General features: G+C 38.6%; 1 protein-coding gene across 4 annotated transcripts in view; it reads right to left on the bottom strand.

Annotated features, from left to right (window-relative positions):
• Positions 1–24,621, bottom strand: part of FAM151B (family with sequence similarity 151 member B) — a 64,297-nt gene continuing 39,676 nt past the window's right edge. For 3 of the 4 annotated variants that reach the window (XM_055298186.2, XM_063612204.1, XM_055298189.2), the window contains one exon: positions 1–3,937. In XM_055298186.2, the coding sequence (XP_055154161.1) occupies positions 3,778–3,937 (160 nt within the window). In that variant the 3' untranslated portion in view covers positions 1–3,777. Of the gene's footprint in view, positions 3,938–7,163; positions 7,285–24,621 lie in introns of all 4 variants that reach the window. The other variant, XM_055298187.2, reaches the window with a different exon arrangement.

Genomic DNA, 24,621 nt, shown 5'->3' with positions numbered 1-24,621 from the left:
TGTTGTTAATAATCATCTTTATTGTTACATCAGTTCAAACTGTTTTAGTGCTGTGTAGTAATTTCATTGTATGAGTTTCCCATTATTTATAAATTCTCTTACTGATGAAAATTGGGGTTGTTTCCAGTTTTTGGCATTAAGAATAAAGTTTTTATGAACATTCTTTTACAAGTCTTCTAATGCAAATACATGAGCTCTTTTCTCTTGAGTATATGGCTACAGATAGAGTGGCTGGGTCTTAAGGTAGAGATATACTTATCTTTATTAGAAACTGCCAAACTGTTTTCCTTTTTTTCCTAAAAGGTGTTTTTAGTCCTTATAATATTAACCTTTCTGGTGGGTATGTACTGGCATATATTGTGGCTTAAACTTGTCTTTCCTGAATAAGTAATGCCGTTTAGTTCCTTTTCATATTCTTTTGGCCATTTGAATTATTTTTTGTGTGTGAAGCATCTATTCAAGTCTTTTGCCCATTTTTAGTCAGTTTTTTGGGGTTTTTTCTTATAGTTTAGAGCAGTAATATACCCTCTGTCAGCTATGTGTCAATGGTGTCTTTTCTGACAAGTTTTAAGTTTTGATAAAGTCTATTTATCAACGTTTCCTTTTATGGCTAGTGTTTTCTGGGTTACAAGAAACCTATGCCTACCCCAAAGTCCTGAAAACATTCTCCCTTATTCTCTTCTAAATGCATTAAGGTTTTAGCTTTCACATTTTGGCCTAAGATCCATCTCAAATTATTCGTATATGGTATGAGGTAGGGATCAAGGTTATTTTTTTCCAATACAGATAGCTATTAAAATTTTACTTTCCAACAGAATACATTTTATAATTCTCTTATGTGTTTTTGTTCCTGAAAGCAGTTTAAAATACACCTTTAAATATTAATCTAAGTGAGGCTGCATGCAGTGGCTCACACCTGTAATCCCCACACTTTGGGAGGCCATGGCGGACAGATCACATGAGGCCAGGAATTCCATCCAGACCACTGGCCAACATGGCAAAACTCTGTCTACTAAAAATACAAAAATTAGCCAGGCATGATGGCACAGTCCTGTAATCCCAGCTACTTGGGAGGCTGAGGGATGAAAATCACTTGAACCCGGGAGGTGGAGGTTGCGGTGAGCCAAGATTGTGCCATTGCACTCCAGCCTGGGTGACAGAGTTAGACTCTGTCTCAAAAAAAAAAAAAAATCTAAGTGATATCAGGCTTACAGATTTCTCAATATATAATTTTACCATAATATTAATATTTTTAAAAAATTATCAAAGGTAGGACAATTAAGTAGTAAAAATAATATTCTGGACAAGTGAGTTTTACTTCGAACTTCAACAAAAGGTAGTTTATTTATAAATTCACCTGTCTTTAGTAATGCATGGTCCTTGTAGAAAATTTATAATTTTTTACTATAATTTAAAAAATTATTTTCTATAGCAGTTGTTGAAATTTTATAATGAAATTGCACCTTTTGTCTTTGGCAAACAACAATGGATAGTAAAGTTTTAGGTATGATTTGACAAGAAGCATTCCATTTGACTAGAGCTGAATTTTCAAGCGGAAATACTATAATTGTCTTTAAGTATTTATATGTCTGTAATGTTTGATGTTGTATTTCTTAGTGCTATCTATCTATAACGGACATGATCACAGGATAAGTCTAAAAGAAGAGTAACTTTGCTGAGCATTCACTATGTCATTGAGCTAGATGTCTCTACAACATGAATCTCACATAATCCTCACAGCAACCCTACAAGAGAAATTTTATTCCCCCACCTCCACTTTATAGACAAGTGAGCCTGGAGTCAATGGCATTAAAGATTTCCCAAAGTCTATGGCTAGTAAGGGATAGAGGTGGGGCTGTAAAGAAAATCTGTCTGAATTCAAAACCCAAGCTCTTTTCTCTATATAGAACTATGTTATTCTCTGGGAGAAAAATGGTTGATTAACAAAAGGCAAAATACATATTTTAGGACATTCACTAGTAAATTACTTGTTAATAAATCAAAGCAGCAACATATTTTTCTGGATGTTTTTCTCAGGACTATGCCAGGCACTGTAAAAGATGCTTAAGCATGAACCTTTGCCATAAAGGAATTTACAGTCTAGCTGAGGAGACATAGCTAACATGCACGTGTCAATTAGTGAACATAACTAAATAGTTAAGATTAATGGTTAAAGTAGGATCTAGAAACCATTGATGCTGAATAAATTTTTTAAATGAAGAACTGTGTTGGAGCACAATAAATTGACTTTTAGGTGGGACTGCATTATGAAGGGTCTTGAAAGAGGAAAACTGAGTAAAATTGAGTTTAAGCCCTTGAAGGTTTTTGATTTGACATAAAGAAAGAGGTATTTAAGAAAGTTTTGGCTGGGCGTGGTGGCTCACACCTGCAATCCCAGCACTTTGGGAGGCCGAGGTGGGTGGATCACCTGAAGTCAGGAGTTCAAGACCAGCCTGGCCAACATGGTGAAACCCCATCTCTACTAAAAATACAAAAATTAGCTGGGTGTGGTGGCACACACCTGTAGTCCCAGCTACTCGGGAAGCTGAGACAGGAGAATCACTTGAACCCGGGAGACAGAGATTGCAGTGAACCAAGATTACAGCACTGCACTCCAGCCTGGGCAACAAAGAAAGACTGTCTCAAAAAAAAAAAAAAAAAAGGCCAGGCGTGGGGCTCACGCCTGTAATCCCAGCACTTTGGAGGCCGAGACGGGCGGATTATGAGGTCAGGAGATCGAGACCATCCTGGCTAACACAGTGAAACCCTGTCTCTACTAAAAAAATACAAAAAGTTAGCCGGGCGTGGCGGGGGGGTGCCTGTAGTCCCAGCTACTCGGGAGGCTCAGGCAGGAGAATGGCATGAACCTGGGAGGCAGAGCTTGCAGTGAGCCAAGATCGCGCCACTGCACTCCAGCCTGGGTGACAGAGAGAGACTCCATCTCGAAATAATAATAAATAAAAAAAGAAAAGAAAAGAAAGTTTTGTTTAGCAGAAAAACTCAGATTTCTGAGTGTGAGGAATGAGCCAGGAAAAAAGCAGTTCATAAAGTTTTACTAGTAGAACAAGGACCTGAATGAAGGTGGTGGCAGTAAGAAACTTGGAAAACAAATGATACATAACAAAGACTAAAACTGCTCTCCAACAGCATATTGTTCACTATAAATCAGATACTATAGAAATAAGAAATATAAAAAAAATACTTAGCCACTAGCATGCTTCCAAATCACATGGAAATTCTAGATTTATCTAATTTAATCTATAGTTTCAGGAAATGGATTAATAGATCTTGATATGAGACAGCTGCTGACCCCTGTGAAAATTAAAAACATTTTAAAAGCCCTCTTCCTTTTTTATTATCTCTGAAATAACCAGTTTTCTAGGAAAAAGGAAAAGAGAGTACCATATTTTTCATAATCTCTGTAATGCAAGTGCCAAGCACATGTGATTTATACCTGTTTTATGACATATGGATTCTGCCAATCATCTTTAGTTTATCAAAACTATTTTTATGAAGGGGTGCAGAGTATCATTTTCCTGAATTATTATTAGACTAGGCCACGTGTGGAAATAAATCTCTGCTTTCCAAATCTTTTATGTAAGTGCACTATTATAAGGACATATGCCCACAGAGTAAGCACATTGTGCTTATAAATGTTTCTTGATTAGATGACTTGGAACATAAATCAATAACCATAATTTATATGGTAATTAATTCAGACCAATGGAGAGAAGGATTATGAAACCAAAACACAGGAAATAATTGAGAATCTTCTTCTTAGAGATTAACTTTGATTCCAATGGCTTGTTTAAATTCATGGTTTTGTGGTTCCAAGATGTCATAGAAAACTTGTTTTTTGTCAAAATGGTCTCTAATGTAAAGTAAATCTTCAATGGAATAGTTATCATTTTTTCCAGTCCAAATAGTCAGGCTGTACCTGCATTGAAATAAAACAGAATTATATAGTTAAAAGTGGAAGAAAGCAATGAGTCATTCCAATAAGCCTAAAAATACTTTCATTTATCTCTAACTGAAATGCACTGAGATGAAAAAATCAGCAATGGCGTAACTGTACTTTCATATTTCATTCTTTCATCAAGAGGGACTAGAGACAAAAAAAATTCATACTGCTGTTGTCTAAATGACATAACTGCACTATCTGAATTGCAGGACCGTTAAATGGACTAAGAAACCAGATGAATGGCATGGGAAATCGTTCTAATTTTGGAAAAAGGAATCGAAGAGACTGTGTTGCTGATGGAGGAATCTGTAACCTGGGTTTGTTCAGGAGCCTGGTCAGGGTGAAAAGCACAATGGGAAGGGATTGTGAAGAGACACAAATGTCATTGACATCCACAACACTTAGAATCATACATGGAGGCCCTGCTGTTTCTTTTGGAGGTTTTTGTATGAGATACAAGAATGCCAAGAGATTTCACTAAGAATGACAAATAGAATACATTTAGATCTTTTTCTGACGAACTGAAAACCAATAACCTATGTAAATTCATTATGGATGTAAGAATATGCTCAGAATGTTAATGTTACTTAAACTGTACACTTCTATTTCTTCTGGTGACACTACTACTGTTGCATTCAAGTCTAGGGAAATGAAAAGCTGTTAAGCAGTTTCATATTTATATTCCCTATAAGCTTGTCAGAATCCAGGGAAAATTTTCCAAAGCATTTTTTCTACTAATGATAAGAAATAACTGCCTAACCAAGGCATATTTTCTTGTCATATTGACACAGTCCTGCCCTTAAGGATGGTGACACCATTCTGGAAATACAACAGAGGAAAGTAATTTGGATATTGCCCCACAGCAGTATCATATTACAAACCAAACAGAATTTTAAACTACAGCTAAGGGACACAGAAAAAGAAAAGTGAAAATTAGTTCTGAAACCTATATTTTTTGCTAAAATGGAATCTTTATTACTTTATCTGGGCACCATGGTGAAAAACCTTATAAAAAGACATGGTTATGAGCATTTAGGTAAAAAGAAGAGCTTCCCAGTATTATTTTGCCTCTTTTAATATTCACTTCATTGTATTTAGACTGAAATGGAAAAAACTGCCTGAGGGTATCTTAAACATTCATTGATATAAATTCTCAAACTCCATTTTCTAACCTTCTTTATTGTGAAATAATGCATAGAAAAAAGTACATAAAACATAAATATAAATTTTATCAGATTATTACAAAGTGAACTCCAGTGTAATAAAACAAATAAATAGAACATGGCCAGCAGCTGAGGAAGCACCTTGGTGTCACTGCTCTATCACAATCTCCTCTTCTTTCAAGTCTCCATGATCTTTAAGATTGTTACGTATATGACAGAGAAGGAAACAGGAACTGTTACAGAGTGAAGGAGGCTGAGGAGGTAACGATAACTAAATTCAATGCATGTTCTTGGAGAGTTTTCTGGATCAGAAGAGGAAAAGAGGTATTGCTGTAATGGTTGGTAGAATCTGAATGGGGTCTGTGGACTGTACGGTAGTGTTGTATCAACGCTGACTTCCTGACTGGGAGGCTGCATGGTGGTAATACAGAAGCTGTCCTTCTTTGGGGCGGTATCCTCTGGAGTACTTAGGGATAATGAGGCTCATGCAGAAAAACATAAATAGAAAGTTATATATGTATAGAGAAATAATGGACAAATGCAGGAAAATGTTAACAATTGGGGAGTCTGGGTGAAGGAGATGTGGTAGTTTTTGCAACTTTTCTGTAAATTTAAAACTTTTGAAAAATAATCATAAATCACTCCTATAAAAGACAGTTAAAAAAAAAAAAAAAAAAAAAGGCAGGGTGCGGTAGCTCATGCTTATACTCCCAGCACTTTGGGAGGCCGAGGCAGGCCGACTGCCTGAGCTCAGGACTTTGAGACCACCCTGGGTAACACGGTGAAACCACGTCTCTACTAAAATACAAAAAATTATCTGGGCGTGATGGCGTGCACCTGTAGTCCCATTAACTCAGGAGGCTGAGGTACGGGAATCACTTGAGACTTGGAGGTGGAGGTTGCAGTGAGCTGAGACAGTGCCACTGCACTCCAGCTTGGGCTACAGAGTAAGACTCCGTCTCAAAAAAAGAAAAAAAACAAAAACAAAATAAAACAAAAAAAAAACAGTAAAAAAACAAAACTCCATTAATTTTCAAATAAAGGAAAAGGCAAAGTTATTCAGAGCAAAGAAAAAGAAAGACAATATGAATTGAGGTTAAAAAAAATCATTAAATAAGACCAAGAACACCATAGTAAAGGTATAATTCTTAATGAAGAGAAAATAGATACGAATGTGTACACAACAAATAGCATATCATGAACATTTAAAAAGGAAAAACTATGAAGGTGGATGAGGAAATAGACAAAAATACTTTAAGAGTTGGAGATGACATATTTGTACATATGAAAAATAGCACATTTATAATAAGGTTATTCATGAAAACAATGTAATATAAAATATTAGAAATATGCCAAATGCCCATCAAAAGGAGACAAGTCAATTATAGTACATACATAAATATCATGCACCTAGGAAAGAAAAACAAGAAAGTTTACTTCAGAAAGAGCTCCACAGTGTATTAAGTTAAAAAAAAAAAAAGAGGAAGGAAAAGAAAAAAAAAGCAAAGAACAGAACCAAGAAGCAAGGTGTATGACATACCATCTTTTGTTTTAAAAAGGAGGGGGACCAGGCGCGGTGGCCCATGCCTCTAATCCCAGCAATTTGGGAGGCCAAGGCAGTGGATCACTTGAGGTTGGGCGTTCAAGACCAGCCTGGCCAATGCAGCGAAACCCCGTCTCCACTAAAGATAAAAAAAAAATTAGCTGGGTATGGTGGCGGGTGCCTGTAATCCCAGCTACTAGGGAGGCTGAGACACGAGAATCACTTGAACACAGGAAGAGAGGTTGCAGTGAGCCAAGATCCTGCCACTGCACTTCAGCCTGGGCAACAGAGCAAGACTCCATCTCAAATAAATAAATAAATAAATAAATAAATAAATAAAGGCTGGGTGCAGTCGCTCACACCTATAATCCCAGGACTTTGGGAGGCCAAAGTGGGCGGATCATAAGGTCAAGAGATCGAGATCATCCTGGCCAACATGGTGAAACCCCATCTCCACTAAAAATACAACAAATTAGCTAGATGTGGTGGCACCCACCTGTAGTCCCAGCTACTCAGCAGGCTGAGGCAGGAGAATCACTTGAACCCAGGAGGTGGAGGTTGCAGTGACCTGAGATTGCGCCACTGAACTCCAGCCTGGTGACAGAGCGAGACTCCATCTTAAAAAAAAAAAAAAATTAATAAAAAAAATAAAAATAAAAGTAAAAAGGAGGGGAAATTAAGAAGTTATATTTACATTTACTCTTATACGTATAAAGAAACTAACAATTGTAGTTAGTGACATTGGGCAGGAAGACTGAGTAGATGAGAGAAAGATTTTTCACAGTGTAAGTCTTTATTAAGTTTTTGAATTAATTTTTTTGTTTGAAAAATTAAATTTAAAATACTTTTAAAAGAAAACAAGGGAGCCAAGATGGCCGAATAGGAACAGCTCTGGTCTACAGCTCCCAGCCTGAGCGACACAGAAGACGGTGATATCTGCATTTCTGTTTGAGGTACTGGTTTCATCTCACTAGGGAGTGCCAAACAGTGGGTGCAGGACAGTCGGTGAAGCGCACTGTGCACGTGCCGAAGCAGGGCGAGGCATTGCCTCACTCGGGAAGCGCAAGGGGTCAGGGAGTTCCCTTTCCTAGTCAAAGAAAGGGGTAACAGATGGCACCTGGAAAATTGGGTCAGTCCCACCCTAATACTGTGCTTTTCCAACGGGCCTGGAAAACGGCACACTAGGAGATTGTGTCCCGCACCTGGCTCGGAGGGTCCTATGCCCACGGAGTCTCGCTGATTGCTAGCACGGCAGTCTGAGATCAAACTGCAAGGCCTCAGTCAGGCTGGGGGAGGGGCGCCCGCCATTGCCCAGGCTTGCTTAGGTAAACAAAGCAGCCAGGAAGCTCGAACTGGGTGGAGCCCACCACAGCTCAAGGAGGCCTGCCTGCCTCTGTAGGCTCCACCTCTGGGGGCAGGGCACAGACAAACAAAAAGTCAGCAGGAATCTCCACAGACTTAAATGTCCCTGTCTGACTGACAGCTTTGAAGAGAGTAGTGGTTCTCCCAGCACGCAGCTGGAGATCTGAGAACGGACAGACTGCCTCCTAAAGTGGGTCCCTCACCCCCGAGCAGCCTAACTGGGAGGCAACCCCCAGTAGGGACAGATTGACACCTCACTCGGCCGGGTACTCCTCTGAGACAAAACTTCCAGAGGAACTATCAGACAGCTGAATTTGTGGTCTCACGAAAATCCGCTGTTCTGCAGCCACCGCTGCTGACGCCCAGCCAAACAGGGTCTGGAGTGGACCTCTAGTAAACTCCAACAGACCTGCAGCTGAGGGTCCTGTCTGGTAGAAGGAAAACTAACAAACAGAAAGGACATCCACACCAAAAACCCATCTGTACATCACCATCATCAAAGACCAAAAGTAGATAAAACCACAAAGATGGGGAAAAAACAGAGCAGAAAAACTGGAAACTCTAAAAAGCAGAGCACCTCTCCTCCTCCAAAGGAATGCAGTTCCTCACCAGCAACGGAACAAAGCTGGATGGAGGATGACTTTGACGAGTTGAGAGAAGAAGGCTTCAGATGATTAAACTACTCTGAGCTACGGGAGGAAATTCAAAACAATAGCAAAGAAGTTTAAAACTTTGAAAAAAAATTAGACGAATGGATAACTAGAATAACCAATGGAGAGAAGGGCGTAAAGGAGCTGATGGAGCTGAAAGCCAAGTATCGAGAACTACGCGAAGATTGCAGAAGCCTCGGTAGCAGATGCGATCAACTGGAAGAAAGGGTATCGCTGATGGAAGATGAAATGAATGAAATGAAGAGAGAAGGGAAGTTTAGAGAAAAATGAATAAAAAGAAAGGAACAAAGCCTCCAAGAAATTTGGGACTATGTGAAAAGACCAAACCTACGTCTGATTGGTGTACCTGAAAATGACGGGGAGAAAGGAACCAAGTTGGAAAAAACTCTGCAAGATATTATCCAGGAGAACTTCCCCAATCTAGCAAGGCAGGCCAACATTCAGATTCAGGAAATACAGAGAACACCACAAAGATACTCCTCAAGAAGAGCAACTCCAAGACACATAATTGTCAGATTCACCAAAGTTGAAATGAAGGAAAAAGTGTTAAGGGCAGCCAGAGAGAAAGGTCGGGTTACCCACAAAGGGAAGCCCATCAGACTAACAGCTGATCTCTCGGCAGAAACTCTACAAGCCAGAAGAGAGTGGGGGCTGATATTCAACATTCTTAAAGAAAAGAATTTTCAACCCAGAATTTCATATCCAGCCAAACTAAGCTTCATAAGTGAAGGAGAAATAAAATACTTTACAGACAAGCAAACGCTGAGTGATTTTGTCACCACCAGGCCGGCCCTAAAAGAGCTCCTGAAGGAAGCACTAAACATGGAAAGGAACAACCGGTACCAGCCCCTGCAAAAACATGCCAAATTGTAAAGACCATTGAAGCTAGGAAGAAACTGCATCAACTAACGAGCAAAATAACCAACTAACATCATAATGACAGGATCAGATTCACACATATTAACTTTAAATGTAAATGGGCTAAATGCTCCAATTAAAAGACACAGACTGGCAAACTGGATAAGGAGTCAGGACCCATCAGTGTGCTGTACCACATAGACTCAAAATAAAGGGATGGAGGAAGATCTATCAAGCAACTGGAAAACAAAAAAAGGCAGGGGTTGCAATCCTAGTCTCTGATAAAATAGACTTTAAACCAACAAAGATCAAAAGAGACAAAGAAGGCCATTACATAATGGTAAAGGGATCAATTCAACAAGAAGAGCTAACTATCCTAAATATATATGCACCCAACACAGGGGCACCCAGATTCATAAAGCAAGTCCTGAGTGACCTACAAAGGGACTTAAACTCCCACACAATAATAATGGGAGATTTTAACACCCCACTGTCAGCATTAGACAGATCAATGAGACAGAAAGTTAACAAGGATATCCAGGAATTGAACTCAGATCTGCACAAAGTGGACCTAATAGACAGCTACAGAACTCTCCACCCCAAATCAACAGAATATACATTTTTTTCAGCACCATGACACACCTATTCCAAAATTGACCACATAGTTGGAAGTAAAGCTCTCCTCAGCAAATGTAAAAGAACAGAAATTATAACAAACTGTCTCTCAGACCACAGTGCAATCAAACTAGAACTCAGGGTTAAGAAACTCACTCAAAACCGCTCAACTATATGGAAACTGAACAACCTGCTCCTGAATGACTATTGGGTACATAATGAAATGAAGGCAGAAATAAAGATGTTCTTTGAAACCAACAAGAACAAAGACACAACATACCAGAATCTCTGGGACACATTCAAAGCAGTGTGTAGAGGGAAATTTATAGCACTAAATGCCCACAAGAGAAAGCAGGAAAGATCCAAAATTGACACCCTAACATCACAATTAAAAGAACTAGAAAAGCAAGAGCAAACACATTCAAAAGCTAGCAGATGGCTAGAAATAACTAAAATCAGAGCAGAACTGAAGGAAATAGAGACACAAAAAACCCTTCAAAAAATTAATGAATCCAGGAGCTGGTTTTTTGAAAAGATCAACAAAATTGATAGACCGCTAGCAAAACTAATAAGAAAAGAGAGAAGAATCAAATAGATGCAATAAAAAATGAAAAAGGGGATATCACCACTGATCCCACAGAAATACAATCTACCATCAGAGAATACTACAAACACCTCTATGCAAATAAACTAGAAAATCTAGAAGAAATGGATAAATTCCTCGACAAATACACCCTCCCAAGACTAAACCAGGAAGAAGTTGAATCTCTGAATAGACCAATAACAGGTTCTGAAATTGTGGCAATAATCAATAGCTTACCAACCAAAAAGAGTCCAGGACCTGATGGATTCACAGCCGAATTCTACCAGAGGTACAAGAAGGAACTGGTACCATTCCTTCTGAAACTATTCCAATCGATAGAAAAAGAGGGAATCCTCCCTAACACATTTTATGAAGCCAGCATCGTCCTGATACCAAAGCCTGGCAGAGACATAACCAAAAAAGAGAATTTCAGACCAATATCCTTGATGAACATTGATGCAAAAATCCTCAATAAAATACTGGCAAACCGAATCCAGCAGCACATCAAAAAGCTTATCCACCATAATTAAGTGGGCTTCATCCCTGGGATGCAAGGTTGGTTCAACATACACAAATCAATAAATGTAATCCAGCATATAAACAGAACCAAAGGCAAAAACCACATGATTATCTCAATAGATGCAGAAAAGGCCTTTGACAAAATTCAACAACCCTTCATGCTAAAAACTCTCAATAAATTAGGTATTGATGGGAAGTATCTCAGAATAATAAGAGCTATCTATGACAAACCCACAGCCAATATCATACTGAATGGGCAAAAACTGGAAGCATTCCCTTTGAAAAATGGCACAAGACAGGGATGCCCTCTCTCACCACTCCTATTCAACATAGTGTTGGAAGTTCTGGCCAGAGCAATCAGGCAGGAGAAGGAAATAAAGGGTATTCAATTAGGAAAAGAGGAAGTCAAATTGTCCCTGTTTGCAGATGACAAGATTGTATATCTAGAAAACCCCATCATCTCAGCCCAAAATCTCCTTAAGCTGATTAGCAACTTCAGCAAAGTCTCAGGATACAAAATCAATGTACAAAAATCACAAGCATTCTTGTACACCAGTCACAGACAAACAGAGAGCCAAATCATGAGTGAACTCCCATTCACAATTGCTTCAAAGAGAATAAAATACCTAGGAATCCAACTGACGAGGGATGTGAAGGACCTCTTCAAGGAGAACTACAAACCACTCCTCAATGAAATAAAAGAGGATACAAACAAATGGAAGAACATTCCATGCTCATGGGTTGGAAGAATCAATATCGTGAAAATGGCCATACTGCCCAAGGTAATTTATAGATTCAATGCCATCCCCATCAAGCTACCAATGACTTTCTTCACAGAATTGGAAAAAACTACTTTAAAGTTCATATGGAACCAAAAAAGAGCCCGCATCGCCATGTCCATCCTGAGCCAAAAGAACAAAGTTGGAGGCATCATGCTACCTGACTTCAAACTATATTATAAGGCTACAGTAACTAAAACAGCATGGTACTGGTACCACAATAGAGACCTCAGAAATGATGCCGCATATCTACAACTATCTGATCTTTGACAAACCTGACAAAAACAAGAAATGGGGAAAGGATTCCCTATTTAATAAATGGTGCTGGGAAAACTGGCTAGCCATATGTAGAAAGCTGAAACTGGATCCCTTCCTTACACCTTATACAAAAATTAATTCAAGATGGATTAAAGACTTACATGTTAGACCTAAAACCATTAAAATCCTACAAGAAAACCTAGGCAATACCATTCAGGACATAGGTGTGGGCAAGGACTTCATGTCTAAAACACCAAAAGCAATGGCAACAAAAGCCAAAATTGACAAATGGGATCTAATTAAACTAAAGAGCTTCTGCACAGCAAAAGAAACCACCAACAGAGTGAACAGGCAACCTACAGAATGGGAGAAAATTTTTGCAACCTACTCATCTGACAAAGGGCTAATATCCAGAATCTACAATGAACTCAAACAAATTTATGAGAAAAAAACAAACAACCCCATCAAAAAGTGGGTGAAGGATATGAACAGACACTTCTCAAAAGAAGACATTTATGCAGACAAAAAACACATGAAAAAATGCTCATCATCACTGGCATCAGAGAAATGCAAATCAAAACCACAGTGAGATACCATCTCACACCAGTTAGAATGGCCATCATTAAAAAGTCAGGAAACAACAGGTGCTGGAGAGTATGTGGAGAAATAGGAACACTTTTACACTGTTGGTGGGACTGTAAACTAGTTCAACCATTGTGGAAGTCAGTGTGGCGATTCCTCAGGGATCTAGAACTAGAAATACCATTTGACCCAGCCATCCCATTACTGGGTATATACCCAAAGGACTATAAATCATGCTGCTATAAAGACACATGCACATGTATGTTTACTGAGGCACTATTCACAATAGCAAAGAATTGGAACCAACCCAAATGTCCAACAACGATAGACTGGATTAAGAAAATGTGGCACATATACACCATGGAATACTATGCAGCCATAAAAAATGATGAGTTCATATCCTTTGTAGGGACATGGATGAAACTGGAAAACATCATTCTTAGTAAACTATCGCAAGGACAAAAAACCAAACACCGCATGTTCTCACTCATAGGTGGGAATTGAACAATGAGAACTCATGGACACAGGAAGGGGAACATCACACTCCGGGGACTGTTGTGGGGTGGGGGGAGGGGGAGGGACAGCATTAGGAGATATACTTAATGCTAAATGACGAGTTAATGGGTGCAGCAAAACAACATGGCACATGGATACATATGTAACAAACCTGCACATTGTGCACATGTACCCTAAAACCTAAAGTATAATAATAAAAAAATAAGAAAAAAGAAAAGAGAAAAATAAAAATAAAAATAAAAAATAAAGTGAAAAAAAGAAAACAAAAAGTAACACACAAAAAATTTAAATAAAATAACATTAATAATGTTTTATTAATGTATGACAGAAGCTGGTAGTTTTACTCCAATATCCATTCTCCTTTTTCTTTCTAACAAACTCCTGAATTCTAACTAGACACAAGGTTATACAAAATAAAATCTACATTTCCCAGCTTTATCTGTAACTAAGTACAGGTACATAACTGAGTTATATCCAATGTGTTATAACAGGAAGGCATGTAACATGAGTAAAACTGCAGAATAGGAGTTTTTATCCCTCATCTACCCCACTGAAACACCGATTTTGACAACGACTCATGGATAAAAGTACCTTTGTGGGAATCCAGGAGTCCAGTGGAAAGACTCCACTACTACACTGGAGTGTACATACACACAAAATCTGAGAATAGACACATTGAAGAAAGTAAAACATCTCACTTTACCCACATTACCCCTCCTCTGAGGCAGCACAGTTCAGTGCCAACAAAGACCTCCTTGGCCTGTGTACTCTCCTAAGATGAAAAGTAAGAGTGTAGTAAGCACCTAGCTTCACTCCCCATGTGGGATGCTGATCTTCCTCTCACCCCACCCAGAACGCTGAAGGGATCAGCAAGGTTGATTAGTCCAGGAGCAACAGCAATTGGAATATGGGCAGAGGCTCACTTACTTTTAATATTAGTGGGTACATAGTAGGTATATATATTTATGGGGTACATGAGATGTTTTGACACAGGCATGTACTATGTAATGATCACTTGAAAAATGGGGTTCCCGTCCCCTCAGGTATCTATCCTTTGTGTTACAAACAATTCAATTATACTCTTTTAGTTATTTTTGAATGTACAATTAAATGAACTATAGTCACCCTGTTGTGCTATCACGTATTAGGCCTTATTCATTCAAACTATTTTTTCATACTCATTAGCCATTCACACCTCCCCCCAACACCCACCACCACTACCTATCCCAGCCTCTGGTAAACCACCCTCTTCTCTATCTCCATGGGTTCAATTGCTCCAATTTTTAGAACCCACAAATAAATAAGAACATGAGATGTTTATCTTTCTGTGCCTGGCTTATTTCACTTAACATAATGATCTCCAGTTCCATCCATGTTGTTGCAAATGACAGGATCTCATTCTTTTTTATGGCTGAATATATTCCATTGTGTATAAGTACCATATATATTTTTTAATCTATTCATCTGTTGATGAACACTTTGGTTGCTTTCAAATCTTGGCTATTGTGAATAGTGCTGCAACAAACATGGAAGTACAGCTATCTCTCCGATACACTGATCTCTTTTCTTTTGTTTACATACCGAGCAGTGGGATTGCTGGATCGTATGGTAGCTCTATGTATAGTTTTTTCCTCAAAAAACTAAAACCTGGCTGGGCATTGTGGCTCATACCTGTAATCCTGGCACTTTGGGAGGCCAAGGTGGGGAGACAGCCTGAGGTTGGGAGTTTGAGACCAGCCTGGCCAGGGTGGTGAAACCCTCTCTCTACTAAAAATACAAAAAAAATTAGCTGGGCATGGTGGCAGGTGCCTGTGATCCCAGCTACTTGGGAAGCTGAGGCAGGAGAATCGCTTGAACCTGGGAGGCGGAGGTTGCAGTGAGCCGAGATCACGCCATTGCACTCCAGCGTGGGCAACCCAGTGAGACTCCATCTCAAAAAAAAAAAAACAAAAAAACTAAAACTAAAACCCCCATACCAACAGCATACTAGGGTTCCCTTTTCTCCACATCCTTGCTAGGATTTACTGCCTGTCGTTTGGATAAAAGCCATTTTAATTGGGGTGTGATGATATCTCATCATAGTTTTGATTTGCATTTCCCTGATAATCAATGATGTTGGGCACCTTTTCATACGCCTGTTTGCCATTTGTACGTTTTTTTTGAGAAATGTCTATTCAAATCTTCCGCCCATTTTAAGATCAGATTACATTTTTTCCAGTAGAGTTGCTTGAGCTATTTATATATTCTAGTTATTAATCCCTTGTTAGATGGGTAGTTTGCAAAGGTTTTCTCCCATTCTGTACATTGTTTCTTCACTTTGTTGACCATTTCCTTTGCTGTACAGAAGCTTTATGACTTGGTGTGATCCCATTTGTCCATTTTTGCTTTGGCTGCCTTGCTTGTGGGGTATTACTAAAGAAATCTTTGCCAAGACCAATGTCTTGAAGGGTTTCCCCAATGTTTTCTTGCAGTACTTTCATAGTTTGAGGTCTTAGATTTAAGTATTTAATCCATTTTGATTTCATTTTGGTATATAGTGAGACAGGGGTCTAATTTCATTCTTCTGCATATGGCTATCTAGTTTTCTCTGCATCATTTACTGGAGACTCAGTTTCCCCAGTGTATGTTCCTGGAAGCTTTGTGAAAACACTGTAGGTGTGTGCATTTGTTTATGGGTTCCCAATTCTGTCCCATTGGTCTCTGTGTCCGTTTTTATGCCAGTACAATGCAGTTTTGGTTACTATAGCTCTGTAGTGTAATTTGAAGTCAGGTAAACGTGATTCTTCCAGTTTTGTTCATTTTGCTTAGGATAACTTTGGCTATTCTGGGTCTTTGTGGTTCCATATACAGTTTAGGATTTTTAAAATATTTCTGTGAAGAATGTCATTGGAATTTTGATAGGGACTGCATTGAATCTATAGATTGCTTTAGGTAGTATGGATATTTTAACAATATTAATTCTTCCAATCCACGAACGTGGAATATCTCTCCACTTTGGGGTGTCCTCTTCAATTTCTTGCACCAGTGTTTTATAGTTTCAATTATAGAGATCTTTCACTTCTTTGGTAAATTCCTAGGTATTTAATTTTAATTGTGGCTATTCTAAGTGGGATCACTTTTCTGATTTCTTTTTTAATTGTTCACTGTTGGCATATAGAAATGTTAGTAATTTTTGTATGCTGATTTTGTATCCTGCAACTTTACTGAATTTATTAGTTCTAATAGTTTTTTTCTGTGGAGTCTTTAGGTTTTTCCAAATATAAGATCATATCATCTGAAAACAAGGATAATTTGACTTCTTCCTTTCCAGTTTGGATGTCCTTTATATATCTTTCTTGTCTGATTGTTCTCCCTAGGACTTCTAGTACTATGTTAAATAACAGTGGTGAAAGTGGGCATCCTTGTCTTGTTCCTGGTCTTAGAGAAAAGGCTTTCAGTTTTATCCCACTCAGCATAATACTAGCTGTGGGTCTGCTGTATATAGCTTTTATTATGTTGAGGCATGCTCCTTCCATAACCAGTTTTTTGTGGGTTTTTATCACGAAGGGATGTTGAATTTTACCCAATGTTTTTTTAGCATCATTTGAAATAATCATATGGTTTTTGTCCTTTATTCTGTTAATATGATGTATCATAGTGATTGATTTACAATGTGTGTTGAACCATCCTTGCATCCCTTGGATAAATCCCATTTGGTCATGATGAATGATCTTTTTAATGTATTGGTGAATTCAGTTTGCTAGTATTTTGCCAAGGATTTTTGCATCAATGTTCATCAGTAATATTGACCTGTAGGTTTTTTTTTTTTAATGTGTCTTTGTCTGTTTTTGGTATCAGGGTAATGCTGGCCTTGTGGAATGAGTTTAGAATTATTCCCTCCCCCTCTATTTTTCGGATAGTTTGAATAGGACTGATGTTAGTTCTTCTTTAAATGTTTGGTAGAATACAGCAGTGAAGCCATCAGGTCCCAGGGTTTTCTTTACTGAAAGACTTTTTATTATGGCTTCAATCTCATTTCTTGCTATTGGTCTGTTCAGATTTTAGATCTCTTCACGGTTCCATATTGGTTGGTTGTATGACTCTAAGGATTTGTCCATTTCTTCTAGATTTTCCAGTTTATTGGCATATAGTTGCTCACAGTAGCCATTAATAATTCTCTGGATTTCCACAGTATCAATTGTAATGTCTCCTTTTTCATATCTGATTTATTTGGATTCTCTGTTTTTTCTTAGTCTGGCTAAAGATTTGTCCATTTTCTTTAACTTTTCAAAAAGCCAACTTTTTGTTTCACTGATCTTTTGTACTGTTTTCTTCATTTCAATTTCATTTATTTCTGCCTTTTGTTTGTTTGTTTGAGATGGAGTCTCGCTCTGTTGCCCAGATTGGAGTGCAGTGGTGTGATCTCGGCTGACTGCAATCTCTGCTGCCCGGGTTCAACTGATTCTCCTGCATCAGCCTCCTGAGTAGCTGGGATTACAGATGCATGCCACCACGCCTGGTTTAATTTTTGTATTTTTAGTAGAGACAGGGTTTTGCCTTGTTGGTCAGGCTGGTCTCAAACGCCTGACCTCAGGTGATTCACTGCCTTCGCCTCCCAAAGTGCTGGGATTACAGGTGTGAGACACTGTGCCTGGCCTCATCTTTATTATTTATTTTCTTCTACTAATTTTGGGTTTGGTTTGCTCTTGCTTTTCTAGTTTTTTTTTAGATGGAGTCTCGCTCTGTCACCCAGGCTGGAGTGTAGTGGCACGATCTCAGTTCACTGCAAGCTCCGCCTCCTGGGTTCATGCCATTCTCCTGCCTTAGCCTCCCGAGTAGCTGGGACTACAGGCGCCTGCCACCACGCCTAGCTATTTTTTTGTATTTTTAGTAGAGACAGGGTTTCACTGTGTTAGCCAGGATGGTCATGATCTCCTGACATCGTGATCCGTCCACGTCAGCCTCCCAAAGTGCTGGGATTACAGGCGTGAGCCACCGCGCTCGGCCTTGCTTTTATAGTTTTTAATATGCACTGTTAGGTTATTTGAAGTTTTAAACATTTTTGATGTAGGCACTTATAGCTATAAACTTTCATCTTAGTATGGCTTTTGCTGCATCTGCTAGGTTTTGATATGTTGTGTTTCCATTATCATTTGTTTCAACAAAATTTTTTATTTCTTTCTTAATTTCTTCATTGACCCACTGGCCATTCAGGAGCATATAGTTTAATTTCTATGTATTTGTATAGTTTCCAAAATTCCTCCTTATTGATTTCTAGTTTTATTCCATTATGGTGAGAGAAGATGCTTGATATTATTTCAATTTTTTGAATGTTGTTAGACTTGTTTTGTGATCTAATGTATGGTCTACCCTGGAGAATGATCCATGTGCCGAGAAAAAGAATGTGTATTCTGCAGCTGTTGGATGAAATGTTCTGTAAATATCTGTTAGATGCATTTACTCTACAGTGCAGATTAAGGCCCATGTCTCTTCACTGATTTTCTATCTGGAAGATCTGTCCAATGTTGAAAGTGGGGTGTTGAAATCTCCACCTATTATTGTATTGGAATCTAACAGCTTAGCTCTAATAATATTTGCTTTATATATCTGGGTGCTCCAGTGTTGGGTTCATATATATTTACAATTGTTATATCCTCTTGCTGAACTGACCCCTTTATCATTATATAGTGATCTTCTTAGCCTCTTACAGTTTTTGTGTTTAGATTTTTTTTTAGTATACTTGAAGCTCTAGGGGGACTGTGCACAACATGCAGGTTTGTTACATATGTATATGTGTGCCATGTTGGTGTGCTGCACCCATTAACTAGTCATTTACATTAAGTATATCTCCTAATGCTATCCCTCCCCGCTTCCCCCACCCCACGACAGGCCCCGGTGTGGGATGTTCCCCTTCCTGTGTCCAAGTGTTCTCATTGTTCAATTCCCACCTATGAGTGAGAACATGCGGTGTTTGGTTTTTTGTCCCCATGATAGTCTGCTGAGAATGATGGTTTCCAGCTTCATCCATGACCCTACAAAGGATATGAACTCATCATTTTTTATGGCTGCATAGTACTCCATGGTGTATATATGCCACATTTTCTTAATCCAGTCTATCACTGATGGACATTTGGGTTGGTTCCAAGTCTTTGCTATTGTGAATAGTGCCGCAATAAACATATGTGTCCATATGTCTTTACAGCAGCATGACTTATAATCCTTTGGGTATATACCCAGTAATGGGATGGCTGGGTCAAATGGTATTTCTAGTTCTAGATCCTTGAGGAATCGCCACACTGTCTTCCACAATGGTAGAACTAGTTTACAGTCCCACCAACAGTGTAAAAGTGTTTCTTTCTATTTCTCCACATCCTCTCCAGCACCTGTTGTTTCCTGACTTTTTAATGATCACCATTCTAACTGGTGTGAGATGGTATCTCATTGTGGTTTTGATTTGCATTTCTCTGATGGCCAGTGGTGATGAGCATTTTTTCATGTGTCTGTTGGCTGCATAAACGTGTTCTTTTGAGAAGTGTCTGTTCATATCCTTCACCCACTTGTTGATGGGGTTGTTTGATTTTTTCCTGTAAATTTGTTTAAGTTCTTTGTAGATTCTGGATATTAGCCCTTTGTCAGATGGGCAGATTGTAAACATTTTCTCCCATTCTGTAGGTTGCCTGTTCACTCTGATGGTAGTTTCTTTTGCTATGCAGAAGTTCTGTAGTTTAATTAGATCCCATTTGTCAATTTTAGCTTTTGTTGCCATTGCTTTTGGTGTTTTAGTCATGAAGTCCTTGCCCATGCCTATGGCGTGAATGGTATTGCCTAGGTTTTCTTCTAGGGTTTTTATGGTTTTAGGTCTAACATTTAAGTCTTTAATCCATCTTGAATTAATTTTTGTATAAGGTGTAAGGAAGGGATCCAGTTTCAGCTTTCTACATATGGCTAGCCAGTTTTCCCAGCACCATTTATTAAATAGGGAATCCTTGCCCCATTTCTTGTTTTTGTCAGGTTTGTCAAAGATCAGATGGTTATAGATGTGTGATATAATTTCCAAGGGCTCTATTCTGTTCCATTGGTGTATATCTCTGTTTTGGTACCAGTACTATGCTGTTTTGGTGACTGTAGCCTTGTAGTATAGTTTGAAGTCATGTAGCGCGATGCCTCCAGCTTTGTTCTTTTGGCTTAGGATTGTCTTGGCAATGTGGGCTCTTTTTTGGTTCCATATGAACTTTAAAGTAATTTTTTCCAATTCTGTGAAGAAAGTCATTGGTAGCTTGATGGGGATGGCACTGAATCAATAAATTACCTTGGGCAGTATGGTCACTTTCATGATATTGATTCTTCCTATCCATGAGCATGGAATGTTCTTCCATTTGTTTGTGTCCTCTTTATTTCGTTGAGCAGTGGTTTGTAGTTCTGCTTGAAGAGGTCCTTCACATCCCTTGTAAGTTGGACTCCTAGGTATTTTATTCTCTTTGAAGCAATTGTGAATGGAAGTTCACTCATGATTTGGCTCTCTGTCTGTCATTGGTGTAGAGGAATGCTTGTGATTTTTGCACACTGATTTTGTATCCTGAGACTTTGCAGAAATTGCTTATCAGCTTAAGATTTTGGGCTGAGATGGTGGGGTTTTCTAAATATACAATCATGTCATCTGCAAACAGGGACAATTTGACTTCCTCTTTTCCTAACTGAATACCCTTTATTTCTTTCTCCTGTCTGATTTTCCTGGCCAGAACTTCCAACACTATGTTCAATAGGAGTGGTGAGAGAGGACATCCCTGTCTTGCGCCAGTTTTCAAAGGGAATGCTTCCAGTTTTTGCCCATTCAGTATGATACCGGCTGTGGGTTTGTCATAAATAGCTCTTATTATTTTGAGATACGTCCCATCAATACCTAGTTTATTGAGAGGTTTTAGCATGAAGGGTTGTTGAATTTTGTCAAAGGCCTTTTCTGCATCTATTGAGACAATCATGTGGTTTTTGCCTTTGGTTGTTTATATGCTGGATTACGTTTATTGATTTGCATATGTTGAACCAGCCTTGCATCCCAGGGATGAAGCCCACTTGATCGTGGTGGATAAGCTTTTTGATGTGCTGCTGGATTCAGTTTGCCAGTATTTTATTGAGGATTTTTGCAGTGATGTTCATCAGGGATATTGGTATAAAATTCCCTTTTTTTTGTTGTGTCTCTGTTAGGCTTTGGTATCAGGATGATGCTGGCCTCATAAAATGAGTTACGGAGGATTCCCTCTTTTTCTATTGATTGGAATAGTTTCAGAAGGAATGGTACCAGCTCTTCTTTGTACCTCTGGTAGAATTCGGCTGTGAATCTGTCTGGTCCTGGACTTTTTTTGGTTCGTAGGCTATTAATTATTGCCTCAATTTCAGAGCCTGTTATTGGTGTATTCAGGGATTCAACTTCTTCCTGGTTTAGTCTTGGGAGGGTGTATGTGTCCAGGAATTTATCCATTTCTTCTAGATTTTCTAGTTTATTTGCGTAGAGGTGTTTATAGTATTCTCTGATGGTAGTTTGTATTTCTGTGGGATCAGTGGTGATATCCCCTTTATCGCTTTATATTGCATCTATTTGATTCTTCTCTCTTTTCTTCTTTATTAGTCTTGCTAGTGGTCTATCAATTTTGTTGTTCTTTTCAAAAAAACCAGCTCCTGGATTCACTGATTTTTTTGAAGGGTTTTTTGTGTCTCTATCTCCTTCAGTTCTTCTCTGATCTTAGTTATTTCTTGCCTTCTGCTAGCTTTTGAATGTGTTTGCTCTTGCTTCTCTAGTTCTTTTAATTTTGATGTTAGGGTGTCAATTTTACATCTTTCCTGCTTTCTCCTGCGGGCATTTAGTGCTATAAATTTCCCTCTACACACTGCTTTGAATGTGTCCCAGAGATTCTGGTATGTTATGTCTTTGTTCTTGTTGGTTTCAAAGAACATCTTTATTTCTGCCTTCATTTCGCTATGTACCCAGTAGTCATTCAGGAGCAGGTTGCTCAGTTTCCATGTAGTTGAGCAGTTTTGAGTAAGTTTCTTAATCTTGAGTTCTAGTTTGATTGCACTGTGGTCTGAGAGACAGTTTGTTACAATTTCTGTTCTTTTACATTTGCTGAGGAGTGCTTTACTTCCAACTATGTGGTCAATTTTGGAATAAGTGCAATGTGGTGCTGAGAAGAATGTATATTCTCTTGATTTGGGGTGGAGGGTTCTGTAGATGTCTATTAGGTCTGCTTGGTGCAGATCTGAGTTCAATTCCTGGATATCCTTGTTAACTTTCTGTTGTGTTGATCTGTCTAATGTTGACAATGGGGTGTTAAAATCTCCCATTATTATTGTGTGGGAGTCTAAGTCTCTTTGTAGGGAAATTTTTTTTTTTGAGACAGGGTCTTACTCTGTTGCCCAGACTAGAGTGCAGTGGTGCAGTTACAGCTCATTGCAGCCTCTACCTCAGCCTCCCAAGCAGCTGGGATTACAGGCACATGCCATCACACTGAGCTAATCTTTTTTGTGTTGAAATCTATTTTGTCTGATATAAGTACATCTACTCCTGCTCTTTTTTGATTTCCATTGGCATGAAATATCTTTTTCCATCCTTTTCAGTCTATGTGTGTCTTCACAGGTGAAGTGTGTTCCTTGTAAGCAATAGATTGATGTCTTGTTTGTTTTTTTTTTTTAATCCATTCAGTCACTCTGACTTTGATTAGAGAGTTTAGTTCACTTACATTCAATGTTATTATTGATAGGTAAGGACTTACCCCTGCCAATTTGTTATTTGTTTTCTGGTTATTTTGTGGTCTTGCCTTCCTTTTTTTCCCTTCCTTTCTTCCTTTTAGTGAAGGTGATTTTCTCTAGTGATATGATTTAGCTTCCTGCTTGTTACTTTTTGTGTATCCACTGTATGGTTTTTGGTTTGAGGCTACCATGAGGCTTGCAAATACTCTCTTAGAAACCATTATTTCAGCACTCTACTCATTCAGGAAATTTTACTAGTAATGAGCTATAGAAATGATCCCTGGAAGTATAGTTTTTGTGTCTTAGTTTTTAACAAAAATATTTAAAAAGTTTAAAAAAAGTAAAAAGTTAAAAAATAGAAAAAAGCTTATAGAATAAGGATATAAAGAAAGGAAATATTTTTGTACAGCTATACAAGGTTTTTGTGTTTTAAGCCAAGTGTTATTGCTAAAGAGTCAAAAAGATTTGCTTAGAAAAAGCTTATGAAGTAACAATGTTAGAGTAACCTAAGGTTAATGTATTCTGAAGAAAAAGAAATTTTAAATAAACTTAGTATGGTCGAAGTATACAGTTTATAAAGTCTACAGTAGTGTACAGTAATGCTGTAGGCCTTCACATTCATTCACCACTCACTCACTGACACTTCCAGTCCTGCAAGCTCCGTTCGTGGTAAGTGCCCTACACAGGTGTGCCATTTGTTATCTTTTATATCGTATTTTTACTGTACTTTTTTCTATGTTTAGATATGTTTATATACACAGATCCTAACCACTGTATTATAATTACCTACATTATTCACTATAATAATATACTGTACAAGTTTGTAGCCTAGAAGCAAATGGTTACATCGTATAGCCTAGGTGTTGGCAATTTAGGCTTGTGTAAGTACATCCCATGATGTTCACACAATGACAAAATTACCTAGTGAAAAAAAAATTTTTTTTTTGAGAAGAGTCTTGCTCTGCCACCCAGGCTGAAGTGCAGTGGCATGATCTCGGCTCATGGCAACCTCTGCCTTCCAGGTTCAAGCGATTCTCCTGCCTCAGCCTCCTGAGTAGCTGAGATTACAGATGTGCGCCACCACACCCAGCTAATTTTTGTATTTTTAGTAGAGATGGGGTTTCACTATGTTGACTAGGCTGGTCTCGAACTCCTGACCACAAGTGATCCACCCACCTCGGCCTCTCAAAGTGCTGAGATTACAAGCCTGAGCCACTGTGCCTGGATGACCTAATGAAAAATTTCTCAGAAGGTATCCCCATCTTAAAGCGATACATGATTGTACTTCTGCAGTATCTTTGCAGAATGCTAAGTTGTGTTAAAGGTAAGAATAAGATATATTTGGACACTATTAGCAATATTATCTAACACTGTTCTAGAGTTCTCAGTGTTGACAACTGACATTTCAGCTAGATAATTCTTTACTGTGGGAGCAGTCCTGTGCAATGTAGGATGTCTAAAGCAGCATCCCTGGCCTTTACCACTAGCTGT

Source organism: Symphalangus syndactylus, chromosome 11 (genome assembly GCF_028878055.3).
Source record: "Symphalangus syndactylus isolate Jambi chromosome 11, NHGRI_mSymSyn1-v2.1_pri, whole genome shotgun sequence".
Lineage (NCBI taxonomy): Eukaryota > Metazoa > Chordata > Mammalia > Primates > Hylobatidae > Symphalangus > Symphalangus syndactylus.
Note: the sequence above shows the minus strand (reverse complement) of the source record. Positions and strands in the feature narration are given on the sequence as shown.